We start from the raw sequence: 25,766 nt of genomic DNA on the forward strand, positions 1-25,766 counted from the left end.
ATAAATATTTGGTAATTACATTTCGTGCAAACTAAACCCATACAATGACCCCATGTGACCCTGTGTGTCATCACACTTACATTATCTGAATTATATTATGTGCGAGTATGGTGTGTATGTGTGTGTGTGTGCATGTACCCGTGTGAGGTCCATGCCCAGTTTGAGCTGAGAAAGCAGGTGGAGGATGATGCTCCTCTGGTCATCCAGCACCCCCAGGTCCTCCTCCTCATTGTCCTCAGTGTCTGTGCTCTCCTCACTGGGGTCTGCTGCATCTGGACTGGAGCGCTGCCCAAACACACAAACCAGTTACTAACTCCCATAATCACAACACAATGCATTAACACCTGCACCCCACTTTCCAGACATTAGGTGGGTCAATATGGCAGAAATATACTATATATATGCAATACTTGAATGCATTTTTACAATCTATGATGTGTGTCACAACATGTTTTTCTGAGGTTAGTGAACAAGTTGGAATGGACAAAATGCACCAGCAAAATAGTAACATTTTAAAAAGATTATGAAAAACTTCTTAAAAAAAATTGCCAACTAAGATGGAAAAATTAAGAACACAAATTATTAACAAAAAACTGAATAAAATGGCATAAATGGGTTTGTACTAAAAGTATTAAAAGAGCATCCCAGAGAGGCTGAGTCTTTCAAAAGTAAAGATGCGGAGGGGTTCACCACTCTGTGAAAGACTGCATGGGCAAATAGTGCAACAATTCAAGAATAACCTTTCTCAACGTAAAATAGCAAAGAACTTTTGCTTTTCATCATCTACAGTACATAATATCATCACAAAAGATTCAGAGAATCCCGAGAAATCTCTGTATGCAAGGGACAAGCCCGAAAACCAATACTGACTGGCAGTGATACATAATTCTGTAGCGGAAATCAGGAACACTTCCGAAAACTACGGTCTGTGAACACACTTTATCACTGCAGCCACAAATGCATGTTATAACTTTACCAAGCAAAGAAGAAACTATTTATAAACTGGATCCAGAAACGCGGCCACTTTCTCTGGGCCCAAGCTCATGGACTGAGGCGAAGTGCAAAAGTGTCCTGTGATGTGACAAATCAAAATCTGATGTCGTGTCCTCCAAGCTAAAAAGAAGAGGGACCATCCGGCTTGTTATCAGCACACAGTTCAAACGCCAGCATCCATGATGGTATGAGGGTGCATTAGTGCACAGGGTATGGGTGACTTGCACATTTATGAAGGCACCATTAATGCTGAACAACAACAATGCCCAAACTGTTGAGCAGCTGTTAGCCTATCAAGCAAGAATGGGAAAACATTTCACTCTCAAAATTTGGCAATATATAGGACCCGTCAGTTCCTTAATGCTTACACAGTGTTGTTAAAAGAAGAGTTGATGCAATACAGCGGTAAACATGCCTCTGTCCCAACCTTTTTGAAATGTGTTGCTGGCGTCTCATATTTGATATGTTGTCTTTGTACTAATTTCAATTAAATATAGGGTTGAAATGATTTGCACATCACTGAATTCTATTATTTCTATTTTGCACAGCGTCCCAACTTTTTTGGAAACGGGTTGTGTATTAAAGCTATTAAGAGAAGATCAGGCTAGACAAATCAGCACTTATTTATTTATTTCAAATTACTTTATTAGTTGGCGCTCTCATTTAAACAAACGCAGTTCAATCTGTATGTCTTTCAAATAATAAAACAACTATTTTAGAACTATTGCCATAATAATTTGATAGCCTAGTGGTCTATGTTAAACACTGGTTTAACTTCTGCTGTCTAACACAAAGGAAAGCAGACTGAGCAGTGTCAATGTTTAAAATTTAAATATTAGTTAATATAATCACAAATATGCAAATATATGTTAAGCAATATACACTCACTGAGCACTTTATTAGGTACACATAACTACACTTGCTGTTCATTGTTGCTGTCCAGCTATACTTACCATGTAGATGTACGTTGTACAATTACAGTTTCTTTGCATGATTTGTTATTCCACCTTTACCCCATTTATCAATGGTCAGGACCCCCACAGAGCAGGTATTATTTAGGTGGTAGATCATTTTCAGCACTGCAGTGACAATGACATGGTGGTGGCGTGTTAGTGTGTGTTGCAATGATACGAGTGGATCAGACTCAGCAGTATAGTGAAATATGTTATTTCAATGTATTTAATCCAAGTTATTTTGATTTTGGTGTTTCTTTTGATTATCATGACATGCTTCACAGGATGTACTTTTTTAGCTACAAGGCATTTTGGAATCTGTCAAAAACACACATTAATACACACTACTAGTTCTCTGTGGGTGTGTTTGTGGACGGAGAAGGTTGTGGGCAGAAATCTCTATAAAACACAAAAACCTGAAAGTAAAAACTGCTGCTGTTTGCTGTTGTTTTTCATGAAACAAAGCAAAAAGACATGTGTAGGTTTTAACCAAACCAGTCGTAGCTCTATATGCCACTATATCTTTAGAGCTGAACTATACAGCTCTGGATGTGAGTTAATGGCAGCGAATAGCATTTCGTTCAACACTGATGTTACTGACTGAAGCCCAGCCCCACAGTGTCTCCTACTGGCTGATGCGTAAGTACTGTCTGTCGAAAGTTCAACTCTGTCATAACTTTTTCAACAGACAACAGAGTACTATTTATGGACTGTGATGCGTTGGTGTTTGTTGTTCACTACTGCAATGTTTTCATTAACATTAATACCAAGAGATGTGTTTTTAATAGATAATGTCCTGGTGTGCACTAGAGGGGGGTAATGATGATGATATTTTATCATTATCATGATAAATTATGTCATAATACTCTTTTCTGAGCATATATGGTATCGTTAGTACTGAACAGTACAGTACAGTACAGAAAACTGACTACCTACATATTTCACTGCATATCATGATGCATATTCTGTACCATGAAAATGTCTTGAAGTACTGTGATCTAATATTTTTTGCTATACTTTTTGCCATTCTTAGTGAACACCGCCTTTTTCTACAATCAGGATTTTGGAATCATACAGATGACTCTAATGTCTATGAGAGAAAAAACCCACTGCCCTATATATTACACATATTTTTGCATTTACAGCAGCAGAAAGCATCATGATTTTACAGTTATGACGGTCAACTTCATCTTTATTCCTATCAGTCCCCTTTTATCCTGCTTGTTACTCTCTCAGTGAATGCTGCGGGTGAGTAGACTGTTCATTCTTGAGGTGCTCTTAGCTGGACTGGCGCAACTAATGTGTTTGGTCTCTGCTGCAGTCACTCATGCGAAAGCCCTACATTGTTCCTAATGCATAATGTAAAGCAGCCCACATGTGCCTGCCCCAAAGCATTGTGGGAAGCGGATAAAACCTTCACTGGGTTGACCCCCCCAAACACTGATATTGTTGACAGATTAGTGAGGAACATCACATCATTCTCAGTCTCAGTGGACTTGTTTTTTTTTTCTTTTCTTTCACAAGCGTATGAGCGTGAGCAACTCAGGGCGACCAGATGGGAACTGAAAAAGCTGCATTATGTTACAGACAGACTGTTCAGCAGCATAGCAGGATTCTGTGAATGAGCTTTAATCTGAAAGGTAACCAACTATACGTTCCTATCTTTATTAAATCTGCTTAATCTCCTGTCTCTCGCCGATGCTGGTGTAGTTGGGGCTCAGTGAGGGGGATGGGACAGGATGGCTTGACTGTGCTCCAAGCAGCAGCATTTCACCTGAATATTTCATAAAAGAAGAAGAGCACGGCCAACGACCAAGTGCTACTCTTTTCCCCCATGCTCCTCTATCACACTGTCACACTCTCACACAAAAGTGGTTAAACAAAGCTCAATCAGGCCACATTCAAGGCCATACCACAGGTCATTCAAACATCCACAGCATTCCACCACACAGGGGGCAATCAATGTGTATTACAAAAAACAAAAGCGAGAGCTTAACACATGGAGGTCTGATCATTTTAATAGAAACATGTATAAAATCTCTCCTTACCCCAAATGTAGGTGATCTGCCAAAGCATGATTAGTGTTCAAAGTTTGTTTTGATACTTTTTCTGTGGAGCTATGAGGCTAACATTATAGAATTTCATTACTGTTAACTACATCAGCCTCATAACTGAGACACACTTTGGGCTGAGGGGAAAACTGTGTAAATCTGATCTTCTGACCTGTGACAAGCTCATATTCATTCAGATCTAATTTCCTCAAGAAGCAATTTATGTGAAAGAGTGTCTCACTGAATATACAGTAAACTACACAGTAAATACACAGTGACCTTAGAATAATTAATAAGTTTGAAAAAACAAATATAAGCATTACTACAAAAAAATCTTCTTTTTTTCTAATTTTTGTTATTCTACATAGTTTGAACACAGCAATTGCTTTTTACACTGAGTAATGAACCAACAGAAATGTTCCAAAATAATCCAAAATAAAATCTCTTTAAATCAGCTTGCATAAAAAAATACAAATGTTTTGCCTTTTCCTGTAAAGTTACTATCTTGGAGATTTCTAGACAGGGATGAAAAGTTGGCCTTATAGATAATGTATATCAGACTTGGTATGGCACCCATGCTATTCTAATTTGCCAGTTTTAGATGATTACACATCTCCACACAAGGCACCAAAAGAACAAACTGGTCCCATTCTTACTAAAACAGAATGGCAGAATAAGAACTTGGAAACAGAACACTTGGATGCATTTCAGCCTTATCAAAGTTTCCGACCTTAATAAAAAACAATGTGCCACTGTCTCAGCGGAAACTCCTCCCCTCCTTAAAACAACAACTCTAGCAAACACAGCAATCACAGTGCCATTCCAGCCAGAAACTGTTTAAACTTACATTCATGTCCGGGCCAGTTCAGAAATGTGCTCCAGGGAAGTCATCTCATGGTGAAACAGAAGTATCCCAAAACAGCTCTTTTCTCCTTTTTCTTCTTCTTCTCTCTCTCTCTCTCTCCCCCTTTCTCTCGTTCTGTTTCTCTCTCTTTTCTCTCTGTAACTCTGCCACTCTTATCTTTCTGCCCAGCTGTCCCTGAGCCAAGGAAGTGCTGCCCCCTCCCACTCTGCTAACCCATACACTCACACTCGCGCTCTCACACACACATGCTCGCACTCACACTGACGTTACTGCTGCTGCTGCTGCCTAGACTTGCCACAGGCTGCTTTGCTCCAAATCCAGCTGGACCTCCTAGTCTCTGTTTGGCTGCGTTAGCAAAGCCTGAGAGACCTGTACACACTGAGTGAGTGACAGCAAGCAGTGAGAGAGAGAGCAAGAAAGAGATCACTGCTGCCTGATACTTCTCTAGAAGATTAAATGTGATGTTCTCAATCCTGGTCTCAAAGCCACTCCCCCCACACACACACGTATGTATACACAACATTCTATAAAATTCCCATCCGCTTTGGTCTGCACCCTCGCTCCCCCACCGGGTTTATGGTATAGAGTATAGAGTCTAGTTAACGAGAAATGGGTGGGATCATTCACTATAGTTGAAAGACAACCATCATAATCATCTTCTGCCTCACCCCCAAGTCTTTCTGTCTGTCGGTCACACTACAAGGCAAGCGTTCTGGAAGCAGAACTAACTTCGCAACTTTATTTTTTTTTTTTTAAGAGAAAAAATGATCAGTATTTGAAGTGATGGCGTAAAAGAACTGCTTTTGAGTCTTCCAACAGATAATTCTTTAAAGAACAATTTTTGTGAATGTGGGTGTGAAGAACTTTTTTAAAACATGAAGACCCTCCACAGTGATAAAGCGATAAAGTCAAAAATGCCCCTTTAATGTTTTTATCCACATCCCTGGCCATATTAAGTGTAATTCATTCATATCATTTAAAAGACAAAATTCTTGGTTTTCTGTAACCTTTGAAGTGTACTGACTTTTTCCTGCCTCTAAAATGTCTTCTGAGTTTTGATTACATCACCATGTACCAGCAGGCGGAGAAAATAATATTGACTGAAATGCTTAGCTAGCCCAGAGATCCTCCCTGATTTTGTACTTCACTAGGATATACATCACGGTACGAAAGGTAAATGCATTGATATTTCCTACTCAAATGGTTTTCTTACAATTGTACATCCAAGCCAAGAACCAGGAACCTTTAGGAACCTTTAAGAGTTGTTCATTTTCATCATTGTTCATTTGTTCCCAGTGATTATTTTACATTTTACACATCTAGCTCTACCATAATCCACAGGTGTCTCCAAGTCCACCCTAATCATGACTCCACTTCACCCATGTACACCTCAGCACGCACAAACATAACACACATATATCATCCACTTCATCTTCTCCCAATGGAAGCCTTAAGAAATTCATTCATCTACTCATCTGATATATCCAGACTCAAAGCACTTCTCTTACACACACACACACACACACACACACACACACCCCTAACCTCCCATTACATTACATTAATTTACCCATTCATCACTAAAGATAAGGATTTCAATACAGTGTCCAAAAAAAGAGACAGAGAAAATAATTTTATAAAGAAGTAATTTAAAACTGTATCGCTAGTATGTCACTCAGGCTCTTTCACCCTTAACATGTGGCTGATCTGATTATAAGTGTACAGCACTAAGCTCAGATATGTGACACATTCGAGACACATGGAAATGTGTAGCTGGATTTCTGTAGGACAGACAGGACTGAGGAACAGGGAGGAGATGTGATGGTGGTGGAGACTGCCAAAACTTTGTCAAGTGAAATGGAAGGTAGAGATGTAAACATATAGGGTTTTAGAACAAAAAGAGGAGTGGTTTCAGGCACAGTCTCCCCCCCAGATTTCAGTTATTCCATAACTACGTTAACAGCCCACACTCCAACCACAGCAGCACGCTAACACATTTGCCACTGTTAGTGGAACTAGCTCTCACACATAGATGGGTACTCAAATCAGGGCTTGTGTCATATGATAACTTATGATATGCATTTTGCTTCTGTATAGATGTCTGATGCTTTAAATTATGTTTTATATCTTTGTATCATGTTTCTGCACTGTATTCCCTTTTGTAAATAACAGCCCAGTCTCTGGTTCTGGACGTCTTTCAAGAAAATAAGGATTATAAAACAATAACATCAACAGATTAAATTGACCTCTGCCAAGCAAAGCAGGACATTTTTAGAGAGCGTACAGTTTGACTGAGACAAACAGAAGATTCCCTTAAAAAGGGAATTTTTCAAAATGCATGCTTAAATAAATGATTAAGATGTAAACAAAGTCATCTAGAGGACTTCGCTACCTCACAGAAAGCTACTACAGGAAATGGCTGACTGATGCCTGAGACACTCTTTCATGATAATTTTGAGATAAGGCTTTGGCCTAAAATGTATTCTTTAAAATCCATTCTTAGAGGAGAGGTACATGCAGGGTGTTGTAAGACAGGGTTTCTCAAGCACTGGGCTGTGGACCATAAGTGGGCCGCAAAGAACTCTCTAGGGGCCTATACTGAGAAGGAGACAGTGGTCCATAGTGGGCTATTGATGGTACTTTGTCATAAAAATCAATGAAATCAATATTAATAATATTAATACTAGTCATGCAACAGTAGTGCCCAAAGCAGCTTCATCTATTTTAAGCCCCTTGTCTTTAGAAACAAAACATGCTGCCCCAAAGTTTCAATCGTCCACATGCGGTAAAAAATTTTGCTCACTTTGTCACCGTTCTGCCTGGTTTCAGGTATTGAACAGGCTTATGTTCGTCTAATCTGGCAATATTTAATGTTCAGTGAACCCAAAAATTGCTGTTTATTTTCTCAAAAAAGATTTTTTAAAGCAAGGTTCATGTCACCACCACTATAAAGAAATCTGACTCAGTAAGTTTCGCTACAATTACATATTTCATATCAAAACACTGGGAATGACTCTCAACCATCTAATTATGCAGGAATTAAAAAAAAATATATATCTGTGGAATTGTCTTTTAAGCAAGAACATCCAGGAATGTGTTTTGGCTGAACAGAGAACACGTTAATTGCACGAGTATGTGTTCATGTGAGTGTCATGGGTTTAAGTATTGGTTGCTGTGTGTAATCCCTGTGCTATCCTGTATCTCGTGACATGGTCTGATCCATGGCCTGATCTGCTGCTGGCTGTCCAGCACATGACTCTTCTCTCCTTAGAAACTCCTAAACACTGTCTGTGCATGTCTGAGAGAGAGAGAGAGAGAGAGAGAGAGAGAGAGAGAGAAAAAGAGAGAAGAGAGAGAGAAAAAGAGAGAAGAGAGAGAGGAGAGAGAGAGAGAGAGAGGAGAGAGAAGAGAGAGAAAAAAAAGAAGAGAGAGAGAGAAAGAGAGAGAGGAGAAAGGAGAGAGAGAGAAAGAGAGAGAGGAGAAAGGAGAGAGAGAAAAAAAGAGAAAAGAGAGAGAAGAGAGAGAGAGAGAGAGAGAGAGAAGAGGAGAGAGAGAGAGAGACTGCTGGTTGCAGGGAGTTTTTACTTTTTATTGACAGAACTTGCACAGACGATAGCTGTGCAATGTCATGTTGTGGTTGCTGTTGTTTTAAATGTTGTTGTTGATTGCTTAGCTGCAAATCTCATTTGCCCCCAAGAGACAATAAAGTTGAAGCTGAAGTTTAAAGAGAGCCTGAAAATGAAGTTAGCTCACAGGTTAAAGTACAGTGAGAGTGAAAGGGTAACGCAGCACATGAACCCTTCACATTCTCTACTTCTCTAGCATCAGAGGCATCTACTACTTTCCAGGCCAAAGGACTACTTAATGCTTTCCAAGTAGGGGTTGGAAATATGATACGTTACTTTAATCATGATGAGTCATGCCATAATAAACTTCTAAGCATATAGAGGATATCATCAGTACTTCTGACACTGATGAGCTGCCTGACAAAGAATAAAGAGAGATTGAAAAAATGGCCATGTAAAAATGAATATATGACCGTTTTTTGTTGTCGTGTATTGTTGTGGTGTTGTTGTAAGGTGTGTTACGTGATTGTTAAAGAAACTGTTTTTTGTTTTGTTTTGTTTTGTTCTCTCTTGTGGTCGTGGGTGTTTATGTAATGGAGCCGCTGTGATGCATAACAAATTTTGGAGAAATCTGACAATAACCAGCATAATGTATGTATCACTGTGGGATATGAGTATGTAGCTTCAGAGTGTTTAGATGTGAAATTGTGCATTGTAGAGAAACTTAACAACTCAGATTTTTTACAGTGGTGATGATTGGATTTTATTTGCTATCCAAAATGACCAGCAAATCTATACGTCATCTGAGTTTTTAGATCTAACGATAATGATAATGACAGCATAGTGGTAAATATGAAAAAAAGGAATGGAGCATCTCACATCAAACCACTCTGAGTATCTTTTTTTACATCTTAACCACTTAATCATGCAAACAATTTATAAAAGATCAGAGGAACTTCTCTTTAAACTGGGGAATAAAAAAAAAATATTTTGTGGGGTGGCACATACAGTGTAGGCATGGCACATTCTCAAAGTGTCTCTTTCACACACACACACACACACACAAACCCCCTCTCTCTCTTCCTCTCTCTCTCTCTCTGGAGTCTGCAGCTCTGCTGAATGAAGGACAGAAGGAAGCGCATGCCTGACTTCAGCAACAAGTGTATCACTACCTAACATACTTCCTCAGGAATGAGGCTGGAAGAAAAGAGAATAAAGAAAACATGAAAGAATAAAGAAAGAAGAATGATGGAAGACAAGCATTAGCATGAGACTCCAGAAGAAGAGAGAGCAGTGAAGAGCACTGCTGTATAACATCTATATAGTCACACTGTAGGCTGTGAAGCATGCCATTCAGTGCATGAGTGTGTGTGTGTTTTCTCACGCAACGATCAGCGAACAATTCCTTGCACCTGACCTGCTGTCACATCTGAGTCCCTGAGCAGGCAGTAGAAGAGGAGGAGGGGGAGGGAGAGCAGAGGGGGCGGAGCTGCATTTAAAAAAGCTCCACCGCTATGAATAAATAATCAGTGGTACTCTCCAGAGAAGTGCTTAACGAGAGCGCTTATGCAATGTGGACAGTCCATACACCCACAGCACCCACAGCATCAAGGACTCCTCATTCTAATACCCCCCACTCAGTTTGGGCCACTGTTCAGAGCCTCCATGGTTTTGCTGACACTACCTAGCATTAAACTGCTCTTCTAGTATAATTCTTACAACAAGCTGATCCACACATTAGCTTAAGTCCTAGTCCTTCAGTGCTTAAAAGCCCATATCCTCTTTTGTATTGTTTTGTTTTTCTTTAAAGATCATTTATAATATTTGTATGGTTTCATTTACCAAATATAAGACTAATTCATTTTAAATTTCAATTTATAACCTTTCATTAAACTCCATACCATGCCTTTATGACTGATATATATAAATGATCTCTCTTCTGATTGGCTAACCTGTATTATGCAGTCTGGGCTGAAACACTCTTTATTCTTGACTTCCTAATTCCTTAAATAAGGCAGATTTATGACAAGCAAGGAGAAATCTGTTTTTCACGTTATGGGACTGTTAGCAAGTATAATTCATTCAAAATGTGTTGTTTTTATTCATCTCTACTGCCATCTACTGCACATAATCAATTACATACACGCAAAATGAGAACCACTTAAAGAAAATAAATAGGTAGGAAATAGCTCAGTCAAAATTTTTCCTCCAAATCAGCCAAGACATGTTTTATATCTGATGTGTGCTTCTTCAGTTTGTGTGATCTTCAAGGTTAATTTTTGTGCAAATCTGTTCATTTTATACAACCCCATTTCCAAAAAAAGTTGAGACACTATGCAAAATGTAAATAAAAACAGAATGCAAAAACAGAAAACAGCCTGTTTAATTCTAAAGAATAAAGAGAGATTGAAAAAATGGCCATGTAAAAATGAATATATGACCGTTTTTTGTTGTTGTGTATTGTTGTGGTGTTGTTGTAAGGTGTGTTACGTGATTGTTAAAGAAACTGTTTTTTTTGTTTTGTTTTGTTTTGTTCTCTCTTGTGGTCGTGGGTGTTTATGTAATGGAGCTGCTGTGATGCATAACAAATTTTGGAGAAATCTGACAATAACCAGCATAACGTATGTATCACTGTGGGATATGAGTATGTAGCTTCAGAGTGTTTAGATGTGAAATTGTGCATTGTAGAGAAACTTAACAACTCAGATTTTTTACAGTGGTGATGATTGGATTTTATTTGCTATCCAAAATGACCAGCAAATCTATACGTCATCTGAGTTTTTAGATCTAACGATAATGATAATGACAGCATAGTGGTAAATATGAAAAAAAGGAATGAAGCATCTCACATCAAACCACTCTGAGTATCTTTCTTTACATCTTAACCACTTAATCATGCAAAGATTTTGAAAAAGATCAGAGGAACTTCTCTTTAAACTGGGGAATAAAAAAAAATATTTTGTGGGGTGGCACATACAGTGTAGGCATGGCACATTCTCAGAGTGTCTCTTTCACACACACACACACACAAACCCTCTCTCCCTCTCTCTCTCTCCTTCCCTTCTGCTTGTTTTGGATCAGTTAATCTAGTCACTCTGGTGACTGTGGCAATTTTCTTAGGCACCTTTCACAAAATTCTACAGCACATTTAAGATTTATATTCATAAGGAAACTCCCCTTGACATCATACAGTTACAGGCAAAAGTTTAAGCACCCCTGGCCAAATTAAATACTTTGTTGTTCTTTCTGTCTTCTACTTAATGAGGCCTCTTATAATGTAGTTTTATGTACCAAAAAATAGTCGTAATTCTTTTTTCACGTGACCATTTTCTAACTTTTTTTATGCACTGGAATTAAACAGGTTGTTTTCGTTACTTTACGACTCATATATGTAAATGAGCTGTCTTCTGATTGCCTTGCATTGTGCCTCAATCAAAAAGCAGTCTAGACTGAAACACTCCCTGTAACTTCAACATGAATGGGCAGGGCTAAATGCTGTAGGCTGAAAGGGCAGAAATATGTAAATATGATGTTTTCTTAATATCATAAAACCAATTCATTTGAAACAGGATATTTTTGCTGCTTATTTTCTATCTATGGACTGTGTGGACTGACTTAACAGGAAATTTTGAAACTTTGCACATACTACATCAATTTTTTATTAAAACAAAATAAACTCTTGTAACAGACACATATGTGTGCCATTTTGTTATTGTTACTGAGTGATGTTCCTGTTACGTAATGTACATCTAAACTAGGATGTTTCAATTTGCCTTCACGCACTATTCAGAGACCTCCTTGCTCTTCCCATCACATAACGCTGTGTTGGGGAGCTGACATTGACTGTTTGCCTCCACACACACATACACACACGCACACACACACACACACACACACACACACACACACACACTGTGTACCCCAGAGAGACATGCAGATGGGTTTGAGTCCTGCCATGGACACACACCGCTGCTTTTTCTGTTGAGCAAGTGTGGTTTGTGTGGGTTTGACAGGCCGTTTTTTCTCTCTCCACTGTGTTTGTCTCCTCTCTGCTGCTGTTTGCTGTGTGTATTTTCCCTGATGGATGTGGAGAAACAGGCTGTCATATCATGCATGGTGTAAAGGCACAGAGCTGAGGTCCAGGAGCAGAGGAAGGCCCAGGCTATAGAGGTGCACGAAGAGGAAGCGCTCAATACAGGACAAAGACTGTTACTTGCAGGAAGTAACAACGTTATCAGCTCAGATCAGAGATGCTAAGCCATTAATTGATTATAGAAATAACCACCCTGTGTAGTTGAACTCAGTTGGCACAGAGGGCACTGGAGCCTTTAGTTCATGTGAACAGCAAACAGAGCTAAGCTCTGGTACTACAATCTGATGGGAACGTAAATAGTTTCCAGTACAGTCGTCACAAAATCCATTGAAATATTCAGTATAATAAACAAAAAACTTCAAACAGGTTTTCAGTAATGTTGGGCAGGAAGGTGGGGGCTTTCTGTAATTTGTGGAGTATGTTTACAAATCGGAATGGATGGCATTGAACGCTTGGCAGTGAATTGTTACACAGGGGTGAACCATATTTCACAATTTGGCAGATAAACTGGATTGTGTCTACTGCCAGTCTCTTCAAAACAGGAGGCAGCTCCTCTGAGCATACAGTTAAAAAAGAAGGAATGTGAGGTCAGATTCTTGAGGTCAGATTGGTAGCATCTTTGTAACAATTCATTTTGCTTACAGTAGTGTGAATCTAATCTCTGTCAGAAAAGAATATTTTGCTAGAATTTCAAAGCCAAAACTGATTAACAATGCATGCTAAAACAGCAAAGTAATTTACTGATTTAATTAAAAAAATAGAAAGGATATTAATTTTAAATTGCATTTTCATGATATCACAGCTGAGAGCCCCATGTAATTATTCCCCAATTTGAAACAGCAATGGAAAAACTGGGCCTCTGAATTCACAATTTAACCCCTGCTACTGTATTTATTCTATTTCTAAGTAGAATCAATCACATGCAGACTTGCTAAACACTGGGCAGCTTTCAGTGGCATCACTGTACCAAAAAGGGTAAACTGTAATAAAAGAGTGAAGTACATGACTTCACAAGTTAACTCACTTTATATATTCCTTTTTTTTATTTTTGAATCACTGTCGAAAATAACACCTTGCAATTTCACTAAGCCCTCTATGTGACTCTTTATCCCCCTCTGCTGGTCATTACTTGCAACACAGACATATAAACAGCAAAATAATGGACTACAACTTTTACTAGGCATCATTAGCATTAAAATTCATGCAGTGTCCTCCATCGTACAGAGTCTGGCACACCTACGCACACGCGCACACACACACACACATTTCACATCTTGCATTCCCTTTTTGGCAAGGGGCCATCAATGATAAAAGAAAAGGTCTGCCTAACCCAGTTTAGATTTATGGTGCCTCTGACTGCACTGCTGTTTTACACCATGCTTTACTAGTTTCCCATTCAGAAGAGAGAAATCACTGGACCAGCTGCTGCAGAAACACCCACCTAATCGCTTTATTGTTCTGCAAAATCCTTCCTAAAGAGAATCCATTCTCTTTACTGCCTGACCACAAATAGAGCGAGATGCTCTCCCGTAGTGTTAGAACTGCATGATAGTGTATTGTATTGTAATATTGGATTCTGCAATATCAATAACGCCAAAAGAAACAACATGCAAATGAGTCCTCTTAACAAATCCCCAATTACTTTTACTGTACAGAGAGCATCCTGACCAACCTCTGTTCTGTTCTGTCTTCACTTTGATTAATAAACAGTACTGTGCAAAAGCAAGAGACCACTCTCTGTTTACTTAATTTTCAGTAAAAACAGTCATTAATAAAAATAATAATTATTATTATAATTATAAAGCTTATATAGTGCTTTTAAAGAGTGCACAGACACTTGAAATTGTTTAAAAATAAAAATAAAAAAAGAACACCAGAAGACAAACAAGTAAACACAGGAGCGCATAAAAGTGCAGTCAGGAAAAAAGAAAACACAGTATTTTCAGAATACTTGCTTTTAGTTTTTCAAAGAAATCTGGGGAGATATTGTTCAATACATCCAAAGTTCAGTCTTAAAGTTGGTTACATTTTCTGCTTCTCACAATCCAAGTAATCCCAAACAGATTAGATGATGTTAACGTCTGGCCTTTTGCACTATACTTTAAGACGTTTTAATAAAAAAATATTAGACACCAAACTTTAATCGTACCACATGGATTCAATACCGTGTTTGTAAAACACTACAAAGCAAAACATAATTGCATAATATAGCAGTATAATCACAATAAAGTATTTTGTGCTATATTGACTACTGTAGAGTGAGAAATATGGCTTATAAATTATGTCACACTTTCAAGATTCCAATAACAATACTAATCATGACACTGCACATGTAATCCTCTAAAACTTTACCTTGTCCTGAAACAGTATGTAGGAGCAAAAATGCATACATTTAATTTACTGAAGGCATTGTGATTACGCAGTCATGCTACCTGAGGTTTGACTTACATGATACAATACCAAGTGTACTATCACAATGCTCGATACTAAAACAACACTATGGCGAAAATGTAGAGATGTGTTATGTCGGCTGAACTCAAAGAAGAATATTCAGGTCATTCTTAACATCTCTGATTTTTTTATTCAACGTTTTTAACCAATACAAAACTCTTTAAATGTTAAATCAGAACATAACTATAAATAATTTAAACATCGTTTAGTTCTAAAGGATTGATCAACAGCGAGATGAGGAAATTCATGCGTTTAACTGTAAATATTTTTTATTGTATCGTTTTTATTAAATTGTATTAAAACACGAGTTATGATACATCATGCTACAGTAAGATATACCATCATTGTTTACAATGGCAGAAAGCTGCTATAGTTTTTTGGGCTTTAAGTCTGAACCGGCTGGAGGATTTTGAACTGTGTCAGTCCTCAACAGTCCAATGAAAGTGGCGATCAGCTCCAGGCGGCTGGAGCCTGGCTGGGCTTCACGCTGGATGGCCTGGATTGATGGGACTCATTTCAGTGGCTATAAATGCTGAAGCCCATCAGCATATTTCACTGTGTAGGCAGAACGCCAGACACAGCCTCTTGCCCCACCACAAACCCTGCGTTTCTCAGTCGGAGGCTGTAACACCCAGCCTATGATATCTCTGGAGCTCCTTTCACACATCCTGCTCAGATAAAAGCACAGTTCCGACCACAAATACAATACTGTCCTGAAAGAACACAAGCTAAAATGGCACCAAGCCTTTTAATACTGCTGCGCTTGTGTGACACGCCATTAATGTTTTTCTTCATATACATATTAAGAGCTAGATTTCATTCAAAAGATTAACATTAATGAAATGATGCTGATAAGAGCAGAACAGTGTTCAGGTGATGGATAGTGTAGCTTTAATTCTGCTCTCTATTCTGTCTCAGTGTGTTCATTCTTAAAGGGAGCTCTTTTAATGGCACACACAAAGCAACACAACATCAATTACAAGCTTTCAGACATACATGGCAACACACACACATCACGCAGCACCAGTAATTGTGGCATAGCTCCACAGGCAGGGAGGCAGATAAAACAGACATGGAGGAAGAAAGACGAAGCAACAGGCTGACTCATGCCCCTCAGAGAGGGTTGTGGGGTTCCTTAGTCACCTGCCAGAGATGCTAAAACTAGACCACATCCAATTAGAGCTTGTCTCTGTGCCTGTGCCAAGCAAGTTTGGCAGGAGCACACAGAACAGCAATGCCAAAGCTTCAGGCAACTCTTCGGAGAGTGCTATTACAGACAGCTTTCCATTTTTAGGTGCAGTCAGTAGAACCTGACATTTTGGCGACCTATCTTCAGAATCCTGCGTGTGTGTGAATACCGGACAAAAACACGGTTAACCTACTTTATAAGGTTCAGCAAAATCGTCCTGTCAAGGCAAAGCGCTTTTTACAAAACATATGTTTCGTTGCTTAAAAGTGCAAGTGCAAAGGGCATTTCTTTTCTGTTACTGAGGCTATATTAGAGAAGGCCTAATGATTTCTGTGAAACAATAAAAAATACATGCCTGTTATTTGTTTATTTTTATTTAATATAATTATCATGCTTGTTGTATTTAACTTAATACTCCTATTTCATTGTCGAATTTTGGTGGTAAACAAAGGGGTTAAAAATTATCCAATCAGGATTTTTGTATCTGTGACATCTGGGTGGATGCAGCTCTCCCATTCGTCAGGACTAAGTTAGGAGCTGGACTAAGTTAGGAGCTGAACCGAAGGCCTAACTCAGATTAACCACTAACATAATTAGAAACTGACAATGGAATCAACCAATCAAATTTTGATTTGCAATGAGTGGGACCAATTCTGTGAGACAAAAAAGTCACTCAAGCCCTCCTGGAAGCCTTAGGCATGTCACTGTAAGAATGGTAGCCTGACAAACTCATTTTAGTTATGTGTTAGAAATGCAACATTGGTGCTGGCAACTCTACGCCAGGACTCTTTTCTGAAGGGCTCATTGTCAAATTGTTACAAGCTACAATTAATATGTATTTTACAAGCTTAAAATAGAACACAGAATGTGTTTCACAAACTGTAAATGTCTGTGTTTAATCTATCATAACCATTTTTTTTTTTTATATGAATTACTGTATATTTAGTGCTAAAATACTAGTAGAATCCCACAGGCATACAGAAATTAGCATTATTGTAGTTATTTTCTTCCTCATTTTTGACATTTATGCGCTGAACTAAAGGCTTAACTTTAATAGTTATGGTTTGCTATTGTATATAGGACATACATATGACCTTAAACATACAATCACAAATAAAGCAGCAAACACCAAAATAAAAGAAATAAAAACATGCATATGTATTTATACCTCAGAATCTTTGAGCAGTTCTTTGCTCCTGTGTGCTGGGGATGCAGGTGGTTTGTTGCAGGTCGAGGCAGACAGGCCTGTCACTCCTCCATTCTTCACTGGCTCGTCTGAGGTAGGCTTGAGCCCCGACCAGCCAGAAACGTTCTCTACACACACATACACACATGCGCAAAACACCTTTAGACCCATTTACAACCTAACAAAACAGTCACTACAAAAACAAAGAGTCATTTTAATGTGTGTAAAAAAGCTTCATGATGTATCAGTCTGAAAGGTGCTGATTCAATTACTCCAACTTTGGAATGTTATAATCTAGTATGGGCCTAATCAATTATAATAACACTAACCTTTTGTCCCCAGTAAAAATTCCCAGGTTATTTTCAAACATAAAAAAACTTGATGAACTGTTTTAATTGTTTCTCCTTCACTACTGTGAAAATAGTTTCTTGAGTTACACTGGTGTAATTCATGTATTTTTAAAATTAATTCTCAACAATGAAATTTGAGATTTCATAATGTACTGGATGATCATAATCAAACTGAACTGCTTTGACATCAGAAACATACACCTTTAGTCATTTTACACTCATTGTATGAATGTTAAACTTTCTATACTTGGCAGACAGCTTCATTTCAGTGGTGATCATTTGCTTTTAGCATCAGTGCTGCATAGCAAGTGAGTGACACTTCATTATCAAACAATTAAAAACCAACTGCATGCTTGTCACTGTGAAGCACAGGAGTTTCCACCAAGATGTCAGCCTAGACTGACAAAAAAAGACACATACATCGCAACATCTCCAGCTTTTCACCACTACGTCTAACTTACAACAAAGATTACAGCCACAGCAGGCCAAAGATTCACTCACCTGTGTTTAGCCCCTGCGTGTGTGCGGTAATGTTGCGGGCAGCCTGGCTAACATTGTGCTGGAGAATGCTCAGACACTCTCCCAGACAGCTGAGCGTGGCTGCAGACGTGGCCTTGAGCAACAGCAGGTCGGGATCCAGCGAGGAGAGCGGCCCACGGCTGGGTAGAGACTCGATGGAGTTCAACAGGTTCTTCTGCTGGCCTTCTGCCTGTGACATGACCTGTGGAGAGCAACCAAGTGAGGAAAGGACTTTTAGAAACTGTGGAGCCTCTGTTTTAGTTATATTCGAAAAGTCCTTTGAAAAATAATTCCTTGCCCTTTAAACTGAAAGGGCTGGTATGTGAGACCACACTTTTCCTTATGTAACTTGCACACATATTACAAACCTCATTTCCATAAAAGTTGGGACAATGTAACAAATGCTAATATAACAGAAAGCAGTAATTTCTAAAATCTGTTTGACCTGTATTAAAATAAAAAACACAATATTTGACCCCAACTGATCCAGTTTACAAAGTGTGTGGGTTTTTTTTTATCATTCTTCCATTATACAGTTATATATTCTTTAGCTGCACAATTGTATAAGATAATGTGCCACATGTTTCAATGGGAGACAGATTTGGGCTGCAGGCAGGTCTGATTACGCAGCCATGCATGCACATGCAGAACATGGTTTGCCATTGTTGAGTTCCCTAAAAAAAGACGTTGTCTAGAAGGCAGCACATACGGCTCCAAAATGTGTATATATCTTTCAGTATTAGAGGTGTCTTCAGTGATGTCAAAGTTACCCATGTCACTGGCACTATCATACCCCCATAACAAGACAGATGCAGGCTTTAAGCCGAACTACAAACTGGTAACAATCAAGATTGTCCTTTTCTTACTCAGCCGGCCATTCATTCACTGAATCTTTTGATGATATAAACACTGCAGAGGGTGAAATATCTAAAACCCTTGCAATCACTGGTTGAGAAATGTTCTTCTTAAAATGTTGGTTTATTCGCCGTTGCAATTTTTGGCGGTGTGGTGAACCTTGACTCATCATTGGTCAGGAAGGACCACCCCTTTTCTAGATGCTCCTTTTATTCAAAAGCATGATTGCATCACCTGTTTAAGTTTTTTTTTTTACATTTTACAACATTAAATTGCCTGTGTCCCAACTCTTTTGGAATGTGTAAGCATTTCTAATCATTTCAATGTCAAGAGCAATACACCTTGTATACAGACATACAACTCTATTACAACGCAGTGCATAGACTAACTAAATGGCCATTTCTAAGACTGAAACTCATGTTCAGCAAACTACAAGTGCATTATGATATTGTGCTCCTACGCAGCGGCTTTCGAGTGCTTGTATAATTATGTAAATCCTACTTGAGCTCTGAGGACACTTAATATAAAGTACCATAATGGTTTCCCTATATTACAAGAAAAGTGCAGCACATTAATCCAATCTGGAGAGCTTGTATTACAGGCCTTGTCTCTATAGGATGATGTGGAACAGACTGAGACTGATATAATCCCACCGGAGAGAAACTAATCTCCTTTAACTCAATCCCGTATTCCCACAATAACAGGGGTTCAGCCCAACCTGTGGAGCACCCTTCAGTCGCATGAGTCAAGCTCTTAAACACTACTGGGATAAATGGTGGTATGGTGGTATACTGAAAACTGCAGTGTGTTATGGACTGCATGTTTTTAATATGTAGACCCTCTGAAGAGCAGCAGAGGGGAGGGCTCTAGGAGGAGAGCCAAGCAGAGGCGTGGGCAGTGTGAGTTTGGCAGGAGCTGGCTGGTGCAGTTGTCATCTATTTTACAGTCTGTCAGAGGATGCGTAATGATCTCCGAGCATTTGATGTGCCGTGGATACAGAACTGCTCTAATGAAAAAGGGATAGACAGCTGAGGAGGATTGGGAGGAAGTGACTCATTACTTTGGGCCAGCTCAAGGAGGAAAGAGCACGCACACACACTTTTTGCCTCGGTGTTTCACAGTCACTTTCTCTTGTCTTTCTCTCTTCCCTTATTGCAACACAGTTGCAGCACAAGTGCACTTTTAACAAAGCCAGTATTCATTTTAGCAGCTGAGAAATACTAGACATAGTTTCATTTATTGAACCTCAATAAAACATTATGACACACGCATTAAATCTTAATAGCAGCATTTAATAGTCCCAGAGTGCCGTTTTTAAGCTTTTACTATCATAGATTGTGCTAATCAAATATTTGCAGGCTTTTATAAAATTACACATTAGGTATCATAGTAAAACACAGATCACCACTGGTTGAAACATTAAAGGGACACTCCCGTCAAAACAAAAATGTTAACCATCACTAAACCTCAATGGCTGTGTGATGTGTGTATGTAATGCATGCTGGTTACTGTAGTTAAAGAACAATGATGGATGAAAACATGAAAATGATACAAAGTCATAAATTCTGTAAAACCGATGAGGTTAAGGGATGCAATGTTGCACAACTGAAAAGCATGACAAATAACACATTAAATAGTAGTTTTAGGCTGGAATGCTCCTTTAACTTTAATGGAGGGGTCGTGCTCCTTTTTCTGTTCCCCTGTCACAGCTCAGCAAACTTTGAGCAACAAGGAGAGTTTGCTGTGCTTGGTGATGCTTAGATTCTCATAACTCAACCCTCATAAAAAATAGATACATTTTATTATTCTCTCTGCCTCTGTGATCCATTTCTTTTTTAAGAGGCTTCAGCTCTGGTGAATGTCGCTGAATGTAGCTCATGCATGCTGTTGCTATGTCTTTACGAAAACATAGTTTACAACAATGGTTCCTAAAAAGAACCATCCATTCAGAGGTCCTTTAGGGAACCAAAAGTGGCTCATCTTTGTCTTTGCTCCAAAGAACCTTTTGGCATCTTTATTTTTTAAAGAATGTATGGGTAACTTTTCTACTGATGAGGGTGATGTGTTTGAGAATGTGCTTCTGAACTCCGCGCTGTACTGAAGAGCTCTGGTCTTAGAAGAAATGACTCTGAGCTGTCTGGGCTCTTTGTTCTGTCTTTACCTGCTCTTTGGCTCCAATGTCCCCATGAGAGCACAAAGCGTACATGGAGTACACAGAAACAGTCTCTTTCACTGCAGCATACTCTCCTTTTCCCCTTTCCCTCAATGCTCTTTTATTTCCCTCTCTCACTCTTTTGTTCTTGCATTCTTTTTCAACAGTAGAGTCCATGGCATAGTGGCAGTAGCTGTAAGAGGACACCTCTACCCTCAAGATCAGAGTCTCTCACACAGGTAAGAGACTTTCTCACCCAGAAACACGCTTAAGCTCTTTATGGATGTAGCACATCATGAACCACATCTTTGCCAGGTCTATCACTATTTTCATGGCATTAAAGTTTTCATGATTAAGTAAAACACAATTATGCATAAAGAAGTGGCGACTTAGCAATGTTGATAATATACAGCACTGTGCAAAAGTCAGAGACCACCCTTTATTTACTTAATTTAAAAAACGGTCATTAAGTATAAGTTATTTACTTTTCAGGAGATATTTCTGATGAGATTAGATATAATATACCTGTATAAGGGTGGGGAAAGTCAAAGGAAAATCAGTGAAAAAACAGGAGTTTCCAAAATGTTTTTAAAAGGTATAGAGAAACTCTGAACAATTCTGCAAGACCTGGCAGAGCACCAGCACAGTCACCATCACATAAACAGCATTTAAAGCTTTCAACTTTGACAGATTAAAAAAAAATGTGAAAAAATCCACAGGTGTTTCCGTCCATCCTTCCACTGTGAGAAGACTGTGCAGCTGTCAGCTGTTATTGAGAAAAAAGAAACAGACAAAAAAGGAATATTTGCAAAATCAAGAAGCTGAAAATACAACCAACCTCTGAGACTAAACTATAAATATAAATCTAAAAAAAAAAAAGATTTCTTTAAAACCGAATGGAAGCTGTTGTAAAGGGTGAACACACTAAATACTGAAATACTGAATTTAGTTGTTGAGGCCTCTGTGTTTTGTTTTGTGGCAAAAACAATACATGCAATGTAACAAAACGTCTACAGAAATATACACTAGTCACCAGTAATCACCAGTTTTTAGGAACACCTGCTTTGTACCTACACTCCTCTGCAATTTTCTATAAAACATATACTATATAAGCACACTTTGTAAATTAAAAAAATACTGACTGTAGCTGACTCAACAGTGGCTGCACAATTTATTAGCCACCCTCTTAAGTGGTGGACCATTCTGAGCACAGCCATGGCACTGACATGGCTGTGTGTGTTGTGCTGGTATGAGTGCATCCGGCACAGGAATGTTGCTAGGGGCTTTACACACCGTGTGCACTATATCACGCTGTGCAGGAAGTACTGTAACAGAATTATACTGCATATCACAGAATACAAATTGCTGGGTGCAAATAACTGGAAGTCTAGCCTCTAGCGCCCATTCATTTTTGCTGTAGAAATCGAGCAATGAGATGAAAAAAGCTGCAAATGGTGTGAAGTCTAAAGGGAAAAGGAAGACAGATTACAGCTATCTCCAGCAACCAGGAGCCGAACAGTCACTCTCTCCTTTTCATTTGCAGACAAACTTTCACTTTGGCCAGCAGGTTTTACTGACAGCTGACAGATCCTGTTCTCTGAGGTACCTCAGGAAGCCTTCTATCAGTCTCTGTGAATACTGTGAAATAGTGAATAAGGTCTATACGGTGCAGTCAATAACTAACAGAACAGTGAAAATTAAACAATGACTATTAGGTTAAGGCATTTTTAGAGAATGTATACTAGGGGAATCTTAATCACATAAATATCAGTACATATATTTCCACAAACTGGAGTACTGGCTTTCCGGTTGTTTCTTGGCCAATTGTGCGAACTATTTATTCATGCATAAGAGATCTAAGAACAGGTCTGAAGTTGATTCTCAAAGTGGCATTTGCATCTGGAGTCTGTTATTGTCCCTCAAAATGACTTTTAGCACTATCAAAATCAACAGGGGTGGTTCATTCTTAAAAGCAAGAAAGCACTGCAATTTAGAAATAGCAAACAACCTGGGAGACCACAGAAGTCCACAGTAGTGGAAATATGCTTTTAATCATTACAGAATTCAGCAAGAAAACTGCTGAAAAGATCAGGAACCACATCCAGACTCTAGGCATAAATGTGTCAATGGCAAGATCCAAATCACAAAGGCCAAGTTACACTATACTAAATGTACTAAAGTACATTAACAAAAAACCTTATGAATGGATGACACAAACATTAACCTATGATTGAATGATGGAAAGAGGAAAGTGTGGACAAAAAAAAAGTAACTCTTCACAATCTAATGCATATTATTTAATCTCTCAAACATTATGGCATAGGCATGTATGGCTGCATGTGGAACTGCGCCATTACTAGTAATGTGACTGTTGACGGAAGAGGCAGCATAAGCATTTTAACTGCTTAGATGCAATAAAATGCGTTACAACTTACTGGATAGTGCTTTTCATTTCAGCAGTACAGACACCCTAAACATACACCTGAAACAACTTTGGAGTTTTTCAGGAGCAAACAGTTAAGGAATGTTCTTGACTGGCCAAGTCAATCACCCAACCTGAAAAATGAGCATGCATTTCAAGTACTGAATTAAGACTGAAAGAAAAAAAAGCACAGCAGGAACTGAAAACAGCTGTGGAATAGGTCTTGTAAAATAGCACCAGGGAAGACACTTTGCCACGTGTCCGGTGCCGTCTATGGGTCACAGCCATAAATAAACCAAAAAGGATTTGCAACCAAATACTACACATGTCTAAAGAAGATCAAACTTACTTTGTCCAATTTCTTTTGACGAATGGAAATGGCAGGAATATGTACAAAAAGGGCTGTGATGGCTATATGGTTTCTCCAGTATAGGTGCATATTACTCAAATGTTAAAACTAAACTTCTATACTTTAACTGACAGTGATTGTTTTATATCTAATGTGCTGGAGCCAAAACCACAAAATTGTGTCATTATCCAATGACTTACAAATTTTAAAATTTGCACTGGTTACAGCTTATACAGTATTTAAAATAAATTAAAGTGATTTCAAACTCAATTTTTAAATTCAATTCCATGCATTAGATTCCACATTACAGTGCAGTGACACTTGGCAACAGAGACTATAATTAAAATGCCGTAAGCAGTGTTTGTCCAGAGCAAATACCACACAATGAGTGAAAAGTTCTGGATGGCCAATCATCTTTTTTTGGTTGCAATGGCTAATAAACTGTAAAGTGGTTTTCTAAAAAGAGTTTATATTTATGATTTGACAATATCTTGCTCTATGTAATAAAGGCTCCTACTAGCATAATCCAGTCTAATGAATTATTTAACTCAACACACAGAGGAGATGTTAGGAAAGGCTGCTGAATCATTTCCCCTGCGGTGCTTTGACATGCGCAGCAGAAAAGCTCTTTTTGCGGTTCAGCTTGTTTTAAATTATTTTCTCTTTGGCCTCTTTGGCCTGCCAAGGAAAGGGAAAGCGCTGCCTAACTTGTTGACAAGAATACGCCTCAAGAGCCAGAAAGCCATTGAATATATCAGGACATGTTGCATCAGAGACTGACACATACGGCTTTAATTAGGGACTGTTCATCTTACAACAAGTCACTTCTTATTAATCACTGCAATAAAACTGACTACTTAATTCATTTGGCTTTGGGTTCAGAGCAATAGAAAACTGAAAAGTGCCTCCGCTGTGGTTTTTGACCTTCAGATAGCTGTTCAGATAGAACAATAAAGCTGTTTCAAGGTGTAATTTTTTCAAAAGTTTATAATGTGGTCTAGCTAATAAAATAAGATACAGTCTTCAAAGCCCACTAAAATCTCAAACATACCCATTGTCCACTACAGAACTATCAGCTATAGATCATGAAATTCAGTAGTGAAATGATGGATAATTTATACTTTTTACCCCAGCCAAAACACATAAAGAGACGCTAGAGAGAGTCCTTAGCATACACTGCGGACACCGGACACTTCATAGCTCATCTTCATTTTCAAGGTTTTTTTTTTTGTTTTTTGCATTTACATAACATCTTAACACAAAAACAGAGGGTATGCTGCACTATTAACGCATGAGGGCAGAACTCAAAAACACAAAAATTTGCAATAGGCCATTAAGTTTAGTTTGCACAGCTCCACTGCATCATTTTTTTTGACGACTGTAGTAACAATAGCAGAAGCTTCCTTTATATTGACAGTATGTCTTGATAAGCCACATTCATCTCTAGAAAACTAAGTGGTATACTGCTTACTCAATTTCTGCTGGTCCTGTTTTTTTTCCTTTTTTGAAAGCCTGATTTGTGTTTTTTCTGTGGCATCTTCATCGGAATTAAAATAAAATCTTTCAGCCTAACAATTCTCCCTACAGACTGTGACTGGGTTAAACTACTGAACGTTTACATGGAGAGGCCCACCCAGAGGGGTGACGCGCTGTTGTTGGCACTGCATCTAAAATTTAAATTATTATATAACAAATTAAGTGATTTAATTAAGAATCATACAGCAAAACATAACAAAATAAAGAAATAAAAATTAAAATAAACACACAAAAAA

The 25,766-nt window shown here is 38.5% G+C and overlaps 1 protein-coding gene across 1 annotated transcript in view; it reads right to left on the reverse strand.

The window, feature by feature from the left end:
* Positions 1–25,766, reverse strand: part of osbpl10b (oxysterol binding protein-like 10b) — a 53,102-nt gene that overhangs the window by 15,227 nt on the left and 12,109 nt on the right. Inside the window, exons 5-7 of the mRNA XM_036587709.1 lie at positions 18,199–18,418; positions 17,330–17,475; positions 139–285 (exon numbers count right to left, since the gene is read on the reverse strand). Of these exons, the coding sequence (XP_036443602.1) occupies positions 139–285; positions 17,330–17,475; positions 18,199–18,418 (513 nt within the window). The remainder of the gene's footprint in view (positions 1–138; positions 286–17,329; positions 17,476–18,198; positions 18,419–25,766) is intronic.

Source organism: Colossoma macropomum, unplaced genomic scaffold, assembly GCF_904425465.1.
Source record: "Colossoma macropomum unplaced genomic scaffold, Colossoma_macropomum, whole genome shotgun sequence".
Lineage (NCBI taxonomy): Eukaryota > Metazoa > Chordata > Actinopteri > Characiformes > Serrasalmidae > Colossoma > Colossoma macropomum.